This window comes from Chrysemys picta, chromosome 6, assembly GCF_011386835.1.
Source record: "Chrysemys picta bellii isolate R12L10 chromosome 6, ASM1138683v2, whole genome shotgun sequence".
Taxonomy (NCBI): Eukaryota; Metazoa; Chordata; order Testudines; family Emydidae; genus Chrysemys; species Chrysemys picta.
In genome coordinates this window covers 23,897,710-23,915,194 of record NC_088796.1, presented here as the reverse complement: position 1 = coordinate 23,915,194, position 17,485 = coordinate 23,897,710, and the positions used below count along the sequence as shown (strand labels likewise).

At 44.1% G+C, this 17,485-nt stretch overlaps 1 protein-coding gene across 1 annotated transcript in view; it reads left to right on the top strand.

Annotated features, from left to right (window-relative positions):
* Positions 1–13,032, top strand: part of SLC45A2 (solute carrier family 45 member 2) — a 28,658-nt gene extending 15,626 nt beyond the window's left edge. Inside the window, exons 4-7 of the mRNA XM_005312317.4 lie at positions 1,670–1,813; positions 3,418–3,541; positions 5,022–5,227; positions 11,463–13,032. Of these exons, the coding sequence (XP_005312374.2) occupies positions 1,670–1,813; positions 3,418–3,541; positions 5,022–5,227; positions 11,463–11,690 (702 nt within the window). The 3' untranslated portion in view covers positions 11,691–13,032. The remainder of the gene's footprint in view (positions 1–1,669; positions 1,814–3,417; positions 3,542–5,021; positions 5,228–11,462) is intronic.
* Positions 13,033–17,485: the final 4,453 nt, after the last annotated feature.

The window sequence follows — 17,485 nt, the reverse complement described above, 5'->3', positions numbered from 1 at the left end:
TTTTCATATACTACTGCGGTCACTGTATTTTACAATGTTATCCAGCTTTGCTAACCCTTCTGCAAAAGGTAGGGGAGAAGGGAAGATGTCTCCTCCCCAAGAACTCCCATTTGCCTCCCTCCCCGTCCACCCGTTCACATGAAAGGGTAGATTTTGGCCCACTGAAGTTTTTTAATTAGCTACAAAGATTTCAGGAGAAACACAAGTGAGGGAAAGATTATTTTAGCCAAACCTAATTGCCTAATCTCGGGCTGTTTGGTAAATTCGTGGGTTTTTTATTTAATGCCCACCAATATAGTGCTCTACACTGTTCAAACAAATAAGCCATGGTACCAATGCCTAATAACATAAAGTCTATTTCAGATTCACATAAAACAGTTCTTGTATGTAGACTGTAAGAAAACCTCTCTTTGTAAATGGTCTTGTAGTTACAGCATTGGACTGGGACTCAGGAGATCTGGGGTCAGTTCAAGCTTTGCCACAAATTGTGTGTGAGCTTGGGCCAGTCATTTAATCTCTCCCTGTGCCTTAATCCTCTGTCTGTCAAATGGGATGATGGTATTTCTTTCTCCCACCATTTGTCACATCTTGTCTATTTAGAGCTAAATTGTGACACCTATGCTGAATACTATCTTACTCCTTGGGTAGTTCCATTGATTTCAATGGGATTATTTGTGATGTAAGGCACTACTCAACACAAATAAGGCTAACACAATCCGGCCCTTGTGTTGTAGGCTCTTCAGGGCAGGGACTTTTTCTCATTGTGTACTTGTACAGTGCTTAGATCCCTGATCTCAGTTGGGTTCCCTAGGTGCCATTGTAATACAAATAAATAGAGCTGTTCAGAAAGTTTTTTCCCCCCTATGGAACATTTTGATTTTTGGAGAAAATATTTTGGCCAAACCCAAAATATGAAAATGTTGAACTGCCACCACGGTGCCTCATGGGCGCTGTAATTCAGGTACCCTGTGCTCTCATTATTTTCTATACGCCAAGCTCCCTGGCTATACTACATGTCCCATCAGGCACCATGGTGTCACCTCATGGTGAGGTGGTATATAAAGGCAATGTGGTAGCAATGTGTGATGGGAGCTGAAGTCTGGGTGGGGAGACCAGCCCACAGAGGAGAATGGGAATATGGGGCACCTGAACTACGACTCCCAGGAGGCACCTCTGTAGCATTTCACAATAGAAATATTTTGATTTTCAGATTAAACATTTCATTTTCTGCTATTCAGTTTTTCTGTGAAAAAATTGAATTCTGACACTTCATGAAAAATTCCATTTAGTCGAAAACCCAATCTGCTGCTGAAAAACAGTTTGACAGAAAAGTTGGAAATAAATAGTAATATTTAATATCAAGAAAGACTACACCATATTGGGCTGATCCATCTCTCATCAAAGTCATTGTGAGTCTATCCATTGACTTCATTAAATGCCCGCTAACCAATGCACTAGTTCTGCTGATACCAAATAGAAAAGAAAGATACAAATATGTAGTTACTGAACCTAACAAAGAGACTGTCAAGATTGCAGGGAATCTTCCTAGTGAAACAAACAGAAAAGGCCCAGTACTGAAAAAAGCTGAGATCTTGCCGACCCGCGGGCAGCTGTTTTGTTAGTTTTCAAAGCAGCAACACTGTTGTTTGTTGTTAATTGTTCCTTCCAGGTTCAGACACGGATGACTGTTAAATGCCTTCTGAAGGCAATTTTAAGTATGCCTTCCCACTATCGCTGTCTGTGCATCAGCCACCTCATCGGGTGGACAGCTTTCCTTTCCAACATGCTCTTCTTCACTGACTTCATGGGACAGGTAAGATAGGTACACATCTCCTCACATACCCCAAAAGTAATCTTCTCGTGGGATTGTTTTAAGCACTTGCCTATGCTGTGACAATGATGTCAGGGTCAGTAACTGCTAGAACAGCTGACTGAGAGTTTTGTAAAGGACAGATGAATGCCCTCAGGTCCTCATTATAGAACTAGATCTGTTGGGTAGCGGGGGTGGGGAAGGGCCTCCTGCCTTTTGATGTACATTTGGCTGAAAGAGATAAAATAATGATTTTAATCATGCTTCCTGGAACTTGCAAGGACATCTATTCCCATTTAACTATTTAGAACAAAGCACAGAGATCTGTTGCAAACACACCAGTGCTCTGCTCTGTAAGGCTGCTCATTGAAAGGGTACTAATTAAAGACCTGCTGCTGCTTTTGAATAGGCTCTGCTGTGGCGCACTGGAGTAGCAGTCGCCATGCGCACCCTTCATCTGGAAGCATAACAGAAAAGCTTCCCTAGGGCAATACAACCCTCTGCAGCTCAGCCCTTTTGCCTCCTTTGTGAACAGGCTTCCCCTTCCATGGCCTCTAGACTGTGCTGTGGTGCCTTCTCTGGAGCATGACATCAGCTCCTTGCCATTGGTGATTCCTTCCTTTCAGGGCCCCTGAAGCTCTCCCTTTCTCCAAGCAGTTTCCAAACCAGTGGCTCCCCGTGCTCTACCCTAACCATGTGGTTCTCCCTTCTTCTTGCCTCTCTGGCCCCAGCTGCTTCTTTTCAGTCAGGCTCCTGACTACATCCCCAGCAGCTGCTGTCCTTCCCACTGGTTATCCCAACACCTCCCACCCAGCAGCCTGCTTTCTTCTGGCCCCCAACCATTTGCTAGATGCCACTAGGGGAGAGGGAGTGTGTGTTTCCCAGGGAGTGTGCATGTGAATATATGGCAGCGTGGGAGAGAATGGGTGAGAGGTGAATAAGAGACTAAGTCTGACAGAATGAATGGAAGGAAGAGTGTATGCGTGAGTGTAAGGATGAGTCTGAGAGAGAGAATGAATGACTGTGGCAGAGTGAGAGGGACTGAGAATGATTGACTGTAGGCAAGTGAGGGGGGATAGGTGGTTGAAAAAAGGGAGGGACAGGTTGGGAGGAGAAGAGAGGAGGAGGACAAGGAAGAAAGGAGCAAAAGGCAAAGTGAGAAAAAGGAGAAAACAGAGCCCTAGAGAATGGATAATCCGGAGAGAAGAGGAGGGCAACAAGAAGGGTGGGACGCAAGGCAAGTGTGAGAGGGACTGTGGGGAGCTAGCTGAGGGAGATAAACAGGGAAAAGGGGGAGGAACTTGAGAAGAGGGAAGAGAGAGATGGTGGGAAACTGGGAGGGAGGGAGAGTCCCAGTGGGTGGGAAGAGGCAAAAACAGGTTAGAAAATAATAAAGAAGGAGGGAAACAGAAAATGGAAGTGAGAGGGGAGAGAAGAAAAGAAAAATGAAGTGCACCACTTGAAGGCTACAGAGAGTTGTGTAATTGGTCTCTAGTTCTCTCCCCACCTGAAGGAAATTAGGTCCAACACTGGGAACTCCGGTTCCTTTGGATGTGAGACTCTGTGTGAATGCAGAGCACTCACCTGCACTTTGTGGTGTATTTCAGATAGTATACCACGGAAATCCTTATGCACCACATAACTCCACAGCTTACCTTACCTATGAAAGAGGAGTCGAGATTGGATGTTGGGGCATGTGCATCAATGCAATTTCTTCATCGCTCTATTCCTGTAAGTACCCGGGAATGTACTCTGGCACTGTGTTTCAGAATGGGTTTGATACTGTACATCGTTTCCCATGTTTTAAAAAAAAATCTACGGTGTGCAGTGTTGTTGTAGCTGTGTTGGTCCCAGGACATTAGTGAGACAAGGTGGGTGAGGTGATATCTTTTATTGGACCAACTTCTGTCGATGAGAGAGACTATCTACTGTTTTTTAATTTTAAAACCTTTCAGAAATGTTACAAGGACCAGATCCACAAAGGGACCTCGGTGTGGCAATGCCTAACTTTTGGGCATCTAGCAAATCACAGGAACAAAAATGGGATCCACAAAGCCTGAGCCTCATGTGCAGACTCCCTATACAATGAATGGGGAGAGACAGGTGCCTTAAACTGTGATTCAAAAGAGCCAGCACACTAGGTGGGGAGCCACCTTAGCTAGCTAATGGGAGATGCTGACAAGAGGGGTGTGTCCTAAGCCTCACCTTTCTCTCAGAGATAGGCACCTGGTCCATGATTGGGACCCTCCTCTCCTAAAATCAAGTGGCTTATGCACCTGACTCCACAGAAGAAGGAGGGATGGTGGTGCTGTTGCTGCCCACTTTATAACTTTCAGCCTAGGGATGTGGAAGACTGACTCAATCCCCATTTCTGCCTAAGGTGGAGAAAGGATCTGAACAAGGGTCTCCCACCTCTCAGGAGAGGTGCTCTAACTACAGGGCTATGAGCTATTCTGATGTGGGGCATCCTCTTTCTGTCCAGTTTGAAGTTGTGCCTACCCTTTATGGCTCTGAGCCCAAGTTTTTGTTCCATTGCAGTGGGACTACTCAGGAAGTGAGGTACTGTGCAACAGGAGAGGTGGCCCATAAGTATTAAAAATGACCCAAAGGCGAATGCTGGAGGTAGAATGGATACACTGGGGATAGTTCTAAGGTTCTGTTTCACCTAGCAATCCTGCCGCTGTGGCCCATCTCTTCATGGCCTCTCCCCACCGGTGCGCCTCACAAGAGAAAGTCATCACAGTGTATTGCAAGACCTTGCGATAAAAATGAATCTTGCCCTGCAATATCATTATGTAAATGTGTTAGCCCAGGGCCAAAAATCTGTTTATTAGCCCTTGGCATGGTGATAAGGGAATAATATATAAAAAACTGTTCAAAAAGCTTTCACTTTCTCTGTAGGCAGAAAAGTGAGTAGACTTTTGGAGGGCTGAGCTATGCATCTAATAAAAAGGCCTTATTGTAATCCTGTGTAGATCCTTTCCTTTTGGCTCTCAATTGCAGATATTTGTGTAATACTTCCTTCAACTCCAACAGGAACGTCTAAAACTGATGTCAAATGCTCCTGATGTCAAACAGTGGATCTGTTTGCCTTCATCCCAGCTTGTCAAAGAGATTCTCTTACAATTGAATGCTCGAAAGAAATATTATTGCAATTACTAGGTTGGGTTATTTTTAGTCTCAACAGTTTTTCCCCCCTTTCTTTTCACAGACTTGCAAAAAGCTCTTCTGCCTTGTATAGGATTAAAGGGACTTTATTTCATTGGATACCTGCTTTTTGGGATAGGCACTGGGTTTATTGGACTGTTTCCCAAGGTATATTCTACTCTGGCTCTGTGCTCGCTCTTTGGAGTCATGTCCAGCACACTGTACACTGTCCCATTCAACCTCATTGCAGAATATCACAGGGAGGAAGAGGTGAGTTTAATGTCTAGTAAAGAAGGAATTGGTATTTGCCTTGTTTTGTTTGGTCCATTTTAATTGGAGAAGGGGATTTATTTTCATTTCAGATGGTGCCACGGGGGGGAGGTGGAGTGTCAAATGTACAGAGCTTCAAGAGTGTGGTGATAAACAATGCTAATATTACAAATCATTTGCCATTATAAAGCACTTTTCACCTGAGATCTCAAAGAACTTGAGAAACATAAATGAAGCTTGTGCCAACCTTGTGAGAGAGGTAAGGACTGAATCAGTTTAGGGAACTGCAGCACAGAGGCTAAGGCCCCAGTCCTGCAAGTCACTCAACTCAGGCAAACCCATGTGTTTGCATGGAACCCCACTGATGCCAATGGGTTTCTGCAAAGGGTGTTTGTCATGTTGTGGGGTGCAATCCAGACTAGTGAGGGATTATGTCACTGCCTACCCTGTAATCCTGGGTGCCTTAAATGTTCTGCTGCTGTGGCTCCCAGCCTGGTCACCAATAGGCAGCAGACAAGCATTGCACTGAGCGTCTGTGTATTAAGCAGCTCCAGTTCAGCAACCCTAATTCCAGTAGCCTACTATGCTCTGGTCTCCACCAGCCTTGGTCACTACTAGCCAAGTGACTCCAACACACTCCCAGTCCCGACTTTGCAGAGCACGGGGTTTGGGGAAATGTCCAGCCCTTTCCTGGACCATTCAGAGAAATATTAAGGTTCGTTTGCTCCTCTAAAGAGACTGGAGTTAACAATCACTTTGAGTCACACAAAACACTGGGTTGGCTTAGGTTACAAGTAAAACAAGTTTATTAACGGAAGGAGATAAGATTTTACGTGATACCAAGTAGAAGGAATAAAGTTAGAAAGGGTTACAAATGAACTAAAGTAAAAATAAGCTTTCTAGTGACTCTGACTTAACAAAATCACAGTCTTGGTTCAAAGTAAGGTTCTTCTCACACTTTCTTCCAGCAAGATGGCTGGCCTGTCCCTTGGTCAGGATCTCCCACAAAGTCCAAGTGCCTGGTTCCTTTGTCTTCTTAGGTGACAGCTCATTTGAGGATTTTCCCCTCCCCCCCTTTTATAGTCCAGTGAACCTTTGAAATGGATTCTTCTGAAAGTTACCCCTTCCCCCCAAAATAAAGTTCATTCAAGCTGTGAGGAAGGAGACATGGAGTCTGGTGGCTAAGGAAATTCCATGCTGGTTTCTTCCCCTGATGGTGTTTGCTAAAATGAAAATTAATCTGTTTCTGCCCACTCTGCTGCAAATAAATGGCCACTTGACATGTGATTGGCAATCGACTGATGCTACCTGGCTGGAGGTGTTAGCTTGTCTTTTGTTTGGGAGAAACCTGTTTACACACTCCCCGGACTTATCTGGTAAACACATTTTAGTCTCACATTTTCTTCATGTTTGTATGGTCCCTTAAGCATTTATTGTGCATATCCCACACAAGACTATTAATGATCAGCATGTTATTGGTTTTCCAGTGGTACCTTACATGATACATATCAGGTACAGTTTATGACATTAATGAGTTGGGGTACACGGAACTGGTCACACCAGCTGAAACTCTCTAATAGATCTCAGGGAGTCCCTTCTCTCTGGCATTGGGATGCTTTTAGGTACAGTGTCCCCACAGAGCTCCTTGCAGGATTGGATCTGAAGAGCTTGTCCACACATGACAGTCTTTCTGATATAAGGTAGGGTATGAATTTAGAGTGGAATAGCTGTTCTAGAATTACTCCATGTGTAAACAAGCCCTAAGTGACTTACCTGAGGCCACATAGGTAGTCAAGAATGGAGTGGAAATATAACCTACAAGCTGTGGTTCCATCTTGTGCTTTAACCACTAGACTACACTTCCTTGTGAGCAGGAGGGGGAACATTCAGCATTCTGAGACAGGCATTTGTTTATCATCACATGTTTTTTGAATCCAGGTGTGGTACATATTTGAACAGTGTTTAGCAGAAAGGGGCTCCAATCTCTGATTGGGGCTCCCAGAACTGCTATCATACAAATCAATAATCATATACAACATACATAATCGGTTTTACAAGCTAGATCTGTGCACAACTCTTCCTGCAAGCAAGCCTGGGGGCTGGATCCTCATCTTGTATAAATCAGTGACGCTCTATTTACATCAGTGGAGCTGAGCCAGTGTACACTAGCTGAGGATGCAGGTGAGTCCCTAAAGTATATAACCAAAACGTGTAAGGAAATGTAAATAGCTTAGTTAACTAAAGGTATTACACAAATGATTTGTTAAAAGAAATGGAACTTTATGCACTTCAGCATTAAATTATCTGAATAAAAAAATAAGGTATTTGTTATGCTAGAATAGAGATTTATAGGAAAATGAACCAGCCTGTAGTGATACAATAATTGCCCTACCAGATCAAATTTAGCCTTGCATCCTGTCTCTGAGAGTGGTAGCACCAAATGGTTTAGAGGAAGGTACAAGAAATCCCATAGTGGACAATTATGGCATGCCCTGCCATTGGTGACATTTCTTCCTGACCTCTGTGAGAGGCTCATGCCTTGAAGCATGTGTGTCATCCCTTTAAAAACTGCTTTTATCCTGTATAGTATAAGCTTCTCATTATCCATACAAATGTTTGGAATCTGTGTGCAAGCCTGCACAGTGGGAAATACAATTCCAAAAGAAAACCTTGAAAGGACTTCATTTCTTATGCTCAATTATATCATCTTACTCTGCACAGCAGGTCCTTCATGTCACGTAAGTTAAGGTGTTAAGCTCTTTAAAGGAAAGTTCTCTCAAGTGTCTTAAGTTGGTGAGAGACTCTGAAACATGAAAGATTAATAAGAATTTGGAGGACTTGAGCTTTAGAAAAGTTTTCAATATAGGCTGGAACTGGAAACTTTGGGGAGATGAATAAATGAAATGTGAGCAAAGCGAATCATAATACAGTATATATGGCTGCAAGCAGTGCGTGGCTAGATTGAGTTAGTGAGAGTACAGCAACTATAAGAGCAAGTGAAACTGCAACCTGACACTTGAAAGATGACTTACAGAATGCTCTTATTCCAATGAATCCTTGGAGGGTATTTTTAATGTGGTGGAACATTTCCCAGACTTTTAATTTTGCCAGTTAATTTCTCTGTTCTTGGCAGCCCAGATCAGTTGTCACTAAGTATTTTAGAAAGACTTAATAAGGGATGGGGATGAACCACAAAGCTAAAATGTGGGGGAGGAGAGGAAAGGGAAACTGAACCCAAAGTTTCAGGTTAGCCCATTATACGAGATGCATAATGCAAATCTAGCTCTGGGCAGGTTCAGGGATGCTGGATTCAGACCCATCTGTCACTAGATGTAATTGAGTTAAAAGTTATGCAAGTGGAAATGAATAGTTCATATTTAATAAGCCAATGTCCTCAAAGAGATAATCAGAAGAGAACCAGTTGCTTCTGCTTTGATGCCTGCTTCTTGATTTAACTCTGTTGGATGGTATGGTTTCACCAGTTCTGAAACTAACAAAGTTCGTTTTAATCTCAAACCTTCTAAAATATACAAGCTAGAGTAACGAAAAAGCATCTCATAGTTGGCTGTATTTGTTAAAAAACGGATGTACCTGTCTTTGGAACCGTAGGCACATCATGGGAATAAGCACAGCCCAGTAAAACATTCACCATTTCAATAAAAACTATTATTTGAGTCCAAAATCCCCCAGATGACTTGCTTTTTGCATGACGTAGTCAAAAATAAATGTGGTTGGATCATGTTATTCAAGAAAAGCACAGAACAAAGAGCAGACCTTTTTAATCAATGGGCTTTCTATGAAAACGGAACTGCACCAGGATGTAAACTATTGGCCTCTCAATTCCACTTGTGTATTGAGCACAAAGCTCCCTTGTTGCCTGTTATTTGAGTATGGTTATCTGTAGCTGATTTGGAAGACACTCGGGATAGGATCCATGATGGGACTTAGGTGTTGTAGTGCTGAGAGTCACAGCCCCTAACTTTAGATGGGAATGAATGAGGAGGAGGAGGAGGAGGAGGAGGTGGTGATGCCCACCCTATAACCCAGTGGTTCGAGCACTAGAGAATAATTCCCTCTGGCCCAATGACTATTTAAGTATTTATCCACAGTCATTGGGCTGGAGCGCAAGCAAGTGAGGGAATAACTCTGTAGCCTGGTGGTTAGGACACCTATGTAGGAGACCCTGGGTCCAGTCCCCCTGCTCCAGTCACTATTTAATCCAAAGTGGAACAGCTTCAAGAGGAGAGACTGAGGCAGTCACACTTTAGACTCTCCCAGAACTCACTGGTTTGAGCACGCTCCTGAGAGGTGAGAGACCCACTGTGCTCCAATCCCTTTTTCCCCTCTGACAGAGGTGGGGGATTGAACTGGGTCTTCCACATTCCAGGCCAGTGCTCTATCCAGTGGGCTAAAAGTTATAAGGTGCCTCCCCTTCACCCACCCCCTCAATTTTGAATGGGACCTGATCTGGTAGGCATGCTCAGAGGCCGCCGACAGGATTGGGCACTGCACCTCACTTAGGTGGCCAAATGTGCCCTTCTTCCCCTGGTTTGTGAATCGCTCTGGAGCGTAGGTGGGAGATAGGCATCTGGGCATTTAGAGTGGGGCAGCTGTGCACATGGTCCAAAACGTAGGTATCTAGGGAACTTTGGCAGTGGAAAGTTACGCACCAAATGAGTTTAGGCACTTACAGGGATAGGCGGCAACCAAGTGGGAGGGCCAAGTCACCTCTACAGTGGGAATAGGCTGAAGAGTGTTGTGGGGAACTGAGGCTGACCCTCACCACAAGAGGGCTCTCCAGGATGATGAGTCATGTAGCAATTTCCCATAGTTTTTTTTTAAATTTGAGTCTGAGTAGCATTTTGAAATACAATATGAAAAGCACTTAAAGAAATCAACAAGCATACTTAACAGCACAGGGCGTTGTGTTCCCTGAGCTAGCTGCCTACCCACCATAAAGCACTGAAACTCTCCTTATCTCTTGCTCTTTGATCTTGCAGTGAGTGCTTACGACAAATCCTCTGTGTTCAGGAGTCTGCAAGAGGGGCAAAGTGAATCTATAAATTATCACTTAATTTTAGTTTCACAAAGAGAAGCAGAACTCAGTCCACACATAAGAATTAAGACAAATCTTGTGTTTTGCTACTTAGAAATAAATGGATGTTATGGTTTTGCACCAGCTGTTTGACCCCCAGCATTGATAACAGTATTTGTTATGCAGAACTATAGATGGTTTTCAGATATGAAGGGCTAAATCCAGCCTTGTGCTAGGCTGGTACACTGCAGGCGAAGGTAGAATGGCTGCTGTTGAGCATTAAACACTAACTAGTGGCATGGTGAGGTTGTGGTATGGACTGCTCAGAGACCCACCAAAGTGCACTCCCCAACACGGTACCCCACTACAAGGGATCTTGGTGTGTGTGTGTATGGGTAGGATTCCTGTTGCTTAGGATACCTCACCAGGGTGCAAGTAAGGCTGTTGTTTTGACACTGAACCTTTTAAATAGGTTGGGGCCTAGACTATTTATCCCTCTCTCCCATATGTTTACTGTGACCGCTGCGATCAGCCCAGGAAGCAGGGCAGTCTTGGTGCGTGGTCCTCTGCTGTGGAATTCTCTTCCTGGCTTGGTTTGCCAGAGGCTGAATCTACTGACCTTCAAGTCATGCTGCAATGTCCATTTCCCCACTCCCCCAGGCTGGGCGTGGCTATAGAGGAAGATGTGTTGGGAGAGGGTAATGAGACAGTTGAGGGTTGTGTGGGGATTTGGAGAGCTTGTCATTGTTTGTAAGGACTGTATCTGAATGATTGTTTTCATTCTGTAACTACTACACATGCACCCAGGGCATGGGACTAGCACATCTTAGACACCAGAAGACTGAAGAGAGAGCAAGCAAGCCAGCATCCATTGTTGGCAGCAGCTATCTCATGATCTGGCAATAGCTGCATATAGTACAATGGTTTCCCTTCAGAACACTGTAGTCGGTGGTTAGAGCACTGACGTGGGACTCAAGACATAGGTTCTATTCCTGATTCTGCTGCTGGGTGATCTTAGGCAAATCATTTTGCTGCTCTGTGCCTCAGTTTCCCCACCTGTAAAATGGGGAGAATGATAGTGACTGCCTTTGTAAAGCATTTTGAAATCTACTGATGAAAAATTCTATACAAGACCTAGGTATTATTGTGTATTAATCAGTTGTCTCATTTGATTGGGTTTCATTTTATGCTTATTTGCAGCGTCAAAAGGAACAGAATGGAGGAGAAGCTGAGGCCACTGGAAGAGGGAAGGGAATTGACTGCGCGGCGCTCACTTGCATGGTGCAGCTGGCACAGATCATTGTTGGAGTGGGTCTGGGGTTCTTGGTCAGTGCTGCAGGCAGTGTAATAGTGGTTGTGATTTGTGCATCTGCTGTGGCATTAACAGGCTGTTGCTTTGTTGCTTTCTTTGTTCGGTATGTGGAATAGAACAGTGCATAGATGAAGGAAGAAATCCCCACGGGAACTTTGTCATTCTTGATCTGTATCCATTGGGTGCAGTTTCTACACTGATATTTTTATAGCACGCTCTTCTTTCATTGGCTGGAGTGGTTAAAATTCCAGGGCATTATTTCTCCAGAGTGGAAATACGTGGTAAAATTGGTGGCCTCACTTCTCAGGCTGTAAGATCTCTCCATGACTTTCCTTCCTCTGCCCCAATTTTGTGTTAACATGTAAGCCACTTTCATACATGGCAGTGTAATGCTCTTCATCATTAGTGGTAATGCTCATCATTAGCCAAGCTGGAGAAGAGAAGAGATGAAATGTGTGGCAAAAAGAATGTATCCAGTAAGAGTGAAAGCTGGGGTTACTGATCCCAAACTCCAAGGAGGTACTTTTAAGATGGGGGTTCTTAGCCTGGGGTCATGGTTCCAAGGAAGTGTCAAGGAGTCACACCCAGTGCTTAATTTGTGCCAGGGCTGAGCCCCGGCACCTCTAGGCTTGGCAGTTCATAGCCCCGGCACCTCTAGGCTTGGCAGTTCATAGCCCCGGCACCTCTAGGCTTGTCACATCAGTTATGAAAGTAAAAAAATTGCTTGAGCTCCAGCACCTAATTGCTTGAGCCCCAGGACCTTCATTAGAGATTAAGCACTGGTCACAACCACTGTGTCCTTTCAGTATTGCCAAATGGGAGAGGGGTTCCGGCTAGATGAGGAGCGGGCGTAGTATGGAAAAGTGGATCCTGGTGTGGAAAAGGTTGAGAAGTCCTACTTTAAGGTATATCCCACTACTGGACAGCTTTATGTGGTATGTTGTGCTTATATAAATGTGAAAGAAAAACATAGAACAAGATTTTCAAACATGGATGCCTAGAGACGGGCTCCTAAGTCCATATTGAGGCACCTAAATAGGGAGTCAGTGGGAAGCTGCTGGGAGTTGAGCAACTTTGAAAATCTAGCCCCTTGTTTAAATGTCTAAAATTAGGCACCCATTTTTAAAAAATCTTGGCCAAAAATTCTAAAATTTGTGAGCCACCTAAAATGTTCAAGCTGAGTGATACAGTACTTACCTTAACTGAATGAATTCAGACCTGTTTGCTCTCCTCTTTTGCACATAAGAGTCTAACTTGATCAAATTCTTGTTTTGCTTCTTTCACAGCATTCAACAGAATATGATTATAACTTAATTCAGTTCCACAAAGCATTACCATGAATTGTTCTATATCCACACCTCAAACCAATATATTAAATCCTATAGGCAAACCAGTCTCCTTTTATTTGAGTACAGAGCTTGCATCTTTATTTTCATTAAAACACCAGAATTTGTTACAGAATTTGTCTCCTGAATCATTCCATCCAGATTCAAGTCAATTTCAAATTGGACCATAAAAGGTTAAGATTAAAGATATCTGAATGAGCTTTAGAGACCTGATTCTGTATTCCTTACTAACTGGAGTCAAGTTTGGGGTACTTAAGAAATACTGGACCAGACCTGTTAAGTTGTATTCCTGGCTAAAATGTATCCAAAAGGAGCATTGAGCTGCTTGCTTCCGAAGTGCAGCATTTGTTTTTAAAGCGAAGTGTCTTTATTTGTGGTGTGCATCTTCTGTTCTGGTGCCGTTCCTATCCATGTCCCATGTTAAGTGCTAAGCCACATGAAGCCTTCTGTTAATGCAATATTATTACGCAATCCCACAGTGAGGGATCGTTGCCAGATATTTTTTCTAAAAAGTACTGTACGGTTCTGACCAGCACCATTCAGTCAAATGTGTTATCGACTTCATCGCACATCGAAGTACCAGCAAGCGGCATGAAGTGACCAACCCTGTGCGTGTTGCTCGGTTTTTGATTTGAGTGCTTGGGTGTTTTTGTATTGACATGCCACCTTGATGCATTCTTTTATGGTTTTCGACTCTGCCAAGCGTTTCACATAATGTTATAAAACTCTCTTTCGCTCTCCCTGTCATTGTGACGGGGTGTCCACCCCACACAAGGCAGAGCAGCTTGTTGGGCTGCACTTCAGAGACAGTCAAGGCCTGAAAAGCTAACTGATGATGGATCCCAGCTGGACAGGGGCAGGCTGTGCTTAGAATCATAGAATATCAGGATTGGAAGGGACCTCAGGAGGTCATCTAGTCCAACCCTCTGCTCAAAGCAGTTCCAATCCCCAACTTGTATAAAGCCAGCAAGCTGAGAGCAGAAGAGGGCTGTAAGTGGCTGAAAGTAGCATGCAGTCTCTCCCTGGGAAAAGGGAAGTGTGTCTGGAGCTATAGAGTCTGGCAAGAAGCCAAAGAAAGGAATAGTCTACAGTTAGTCCCTGGGAGGAGGGAGTTTGGGCCGGTAAACACAGAGGAGGGGGCTAGAAGATAGAGCAGGGAAGTAGGAATGAATCTAGGGAAATACTAACAGGGTTTGGGAGCAAGCAGCCTGGAGTTCTTTGACAGAGGGTCCCTGAACTGGAACCCGGAGTAGGGGATGAGCCTGGGTTCCCTGACAGCCACTGAGAAAGTAATGTAGGACCTGTCCTTGGAGCAGAAGACTGTCTAGAATGGCATGTGGGCAGCTGAGTGGGACTTTGATACCCTGGAAAGGGAAGACTATACAGGGAGCTGGCCAGAGGGCTGAGACATGAAGAGGGAGAGCTGCGAGTCCTGGAGAGCAAGGGGTGGGGGAGGCTGTGTGAACAACGGTTGGAAGGGGGGCATCGGACCTGAGTGGAGCTAATTCTCGGATCTAGCTACAAGGAGGCACCCAACAGTAAGCCTGTGGAGGTCAATTATCAAACGTGTTTCCTTGCTGACATTTGGGACTTCAGTGAAGAATCATACTGGGGAATTCCAGTCTCAATCCTTGGGCATCTGCATGGTGTACCTTTCCCCCCACCCCCAACATTGTTCTCATCCCTCCTGACAGCACAGCTCATGAACCCCTCCCCCCGCATTGCATTGCTGCCCGTTAACCTCTCTCCCTTATTACCTCTGCTGTGTAGTTATGGAGAGAGAACATCAGTGGAGTCAGGCTGGGGGGCTCAAAGGGTGGCTTGTCAGCTCTGCAGCATGTTCTCCCCTCCCACCTGATCTTGCTGAAGTCCATTTACCAATGCTGTGTTGCATTTGCGCTTCCATAGCCAGGGATGGGACAGAAACTAAAACACATCCCCTACTTAAGACTCCAGAATAATATTCCCACTGAAGCGTCTCCTACACAAAAAGGCATCCACCCCAAAATACAAATATCCTGATTAGAAAATGGAAAAATTCCAGGTGTGTGCATCTTATGGAAAAAAACTTTTAAATGGCACCAAAACCAATCTTAAATATTACAGGTCCTAAGCAGGAAACAAAGGTTCGCTTCAGCACTTTGAAAATGTTACAGATATTGAACATGTTCACTGTAGTACCATTCATTTCAAGGGTTCCACCAATTCTGCCCTTTTAATTTTAATTCAATGCATGGACCAAATTATAAATAGCATCAGTTACTGCATTTAATAGCAGACTGATGGGTGCTTTTAACTGAATAACATGGGCTATGAAGTCAAGAAGACATTGAGCTTGGTACTGGGTCATCCAGTTTTACCTCGATATAAATAGGATCCAATATATAAAGACCTGATGTGGAGTATAACCAGAGAGAGAGAGAGAGTGTGTGTGTAGGCACCCTGTCCAGGTGTTTGTCTAACCCAGTTGTTCTCAACCTGTGGGCTGCTGGTGGCCCAATCATCACACAACTGTGGCCCATGTGACATCCTCAGGGCCATACAGGAAGAATATGTATTTACATCTGGGGGAATTCTGTGCCACTGTGCATGTGCAGAATTCATGTCCGGTGCAGAATTTTTTTTCCGCAGAAAATACATTCTACCTGAGAAATGCTGCAAGCCTGCCTTTCACGCACCAGAGGCCATTGTGGCACCAGAACAGCTAGCAGCTGGCTGCATTTATCAGAGCACCCTACCCATTGAGCCAGGTTAGAACAGACAGAGTGGGGTACATGGGGCTACTGGGGGTCACAGACTGGGGTTCAGAATGGCTAGTTGGGGGGACAGACTAGCGCTTGGGTTCAGGAGCTAGTGGAGTGACAGCATTGAGCCAGGAGCTGAATGGCAGGGGTGCTGCAGGGCCACATGGGGCAGGAGGGAGGGGGCTGCAGGGACACATGGGGAGAGGACAGATGTGCCCAACTGAATGGAAGCGGCTTGGGATCAGCAAGGGTCTGCATGGGGGAGGCTCCACAATTCCCTAACAATCCCGCCACCAAAAAGCCCCTGTTCCATACTTCTCCCACCCACCCTCTAGATTCACTTCCAGGCTCCTTTCCTCTCCCTCAGCTCCTCTGTTACTCCAACTCCCCCAAGCCTTTGCACTGCTTCTGAGGGGTGCAAGAAATACATTTCTGTATTGCAGTTTAAATGAATTACTCAAAGTTCTGTATTAATATGCCTAGTAATGAATCTATTTGTCCAAAAAAAAAAAACATTTTGTTGTCTGTATTGTTACAGACATATTTGCTGACAGGTATTTTGAAATAAATTACCAAAATAATTGAAGCTGGCATGATTGTATTTTGTTATTTTGACAAATAAAATATGCAGAATTTTAAAATATTCTGGTCAGAATTGTTGGTTTTTTGGTGCAGAATTTTTATTTTTTTGCACAGAATTCCCCCAGGAATAACATATTGTGTGGATGCATATGCAGCCCATAATGGTAAATAAGCTGAGAACCACTGGTCTAACCTGTTACTATAAACCTTCAATGATGGGAATTCCATGATCTCCTATTTCAGTACTTAACTATTCTTAGAAAGTTTTTCCTCACATCTAACCTAAATCTCCTGTGCTGCAGATTAAGCCCATTACTTCTTGTCCTACCTTCAGTGGACATGGAGAACAATTGATCAGCATCCTCCTTATAGCAGCTCTTTTCATATTTGAAGACTGTTATCAGGTTCCTCCCCATCCTTCAGTCTTCTTTTCTCAAAGTTATACATGGCCAGTCCTTTTTAAATTTGTCATCACAATCATGTTATCTAAGCCTTTTATCATTTTTGTTGCTCTCCTCTGGACTCTCCAGTTCGTCCACATCATTCCTGAAGTGTGGCACCCAACACTGGACACACTACTACAGCTGAAGTCTCGCCAGGGCCAACTAGAGTGGGACAATAACCTCTCAGGTCTTAGATACTACACTCCTGTTACTACATCCCAGAATGGTATTTGCCTTTTTTTGCAACTGTAAAATATTGACTCATATTCAATTTGTGATCCACTATACCCTCCAGATCCTCTTCAGTAGTAGTATCACCTAAGCCAGTTATTCCCCACTTTGTATACCTGATTTTTTTCTTCCAAAACGAAATACTTTATTGAATGTCATTGTTGATTTCAGACCAGTTCTTCATATATCAGTTTTTAATCCATAGACCTCAAAGCACTTTACCGAGGTCGGTATCATTATTGCCATTTTTCAGATGGAGAAACTGAGGTATAGAAAGGGGAGGGGAGTTACCCAAGGTCCCCCTGTAGGCCAGTGGCAGAGCTAGGAATAGAACCCAGGTCTCCTGAGTCCTAGAGCCCTGCTTGATCCACTAGAATACAGTGCATTGTGTGATGAGTAACTACCCCAGCCTTAATGGAAATAGCGATGGCCTAAATGAATCAGAGCAGAAAACAAGGGTTAGCCTTGTTAACTTTCGAGGCTGACACTTTGTTTCCTTTTTCTTTCCCTCAGGAAATACTATTTTATTTCCTGTTTCACAGACAAGCATGGGACTTGAATCAAA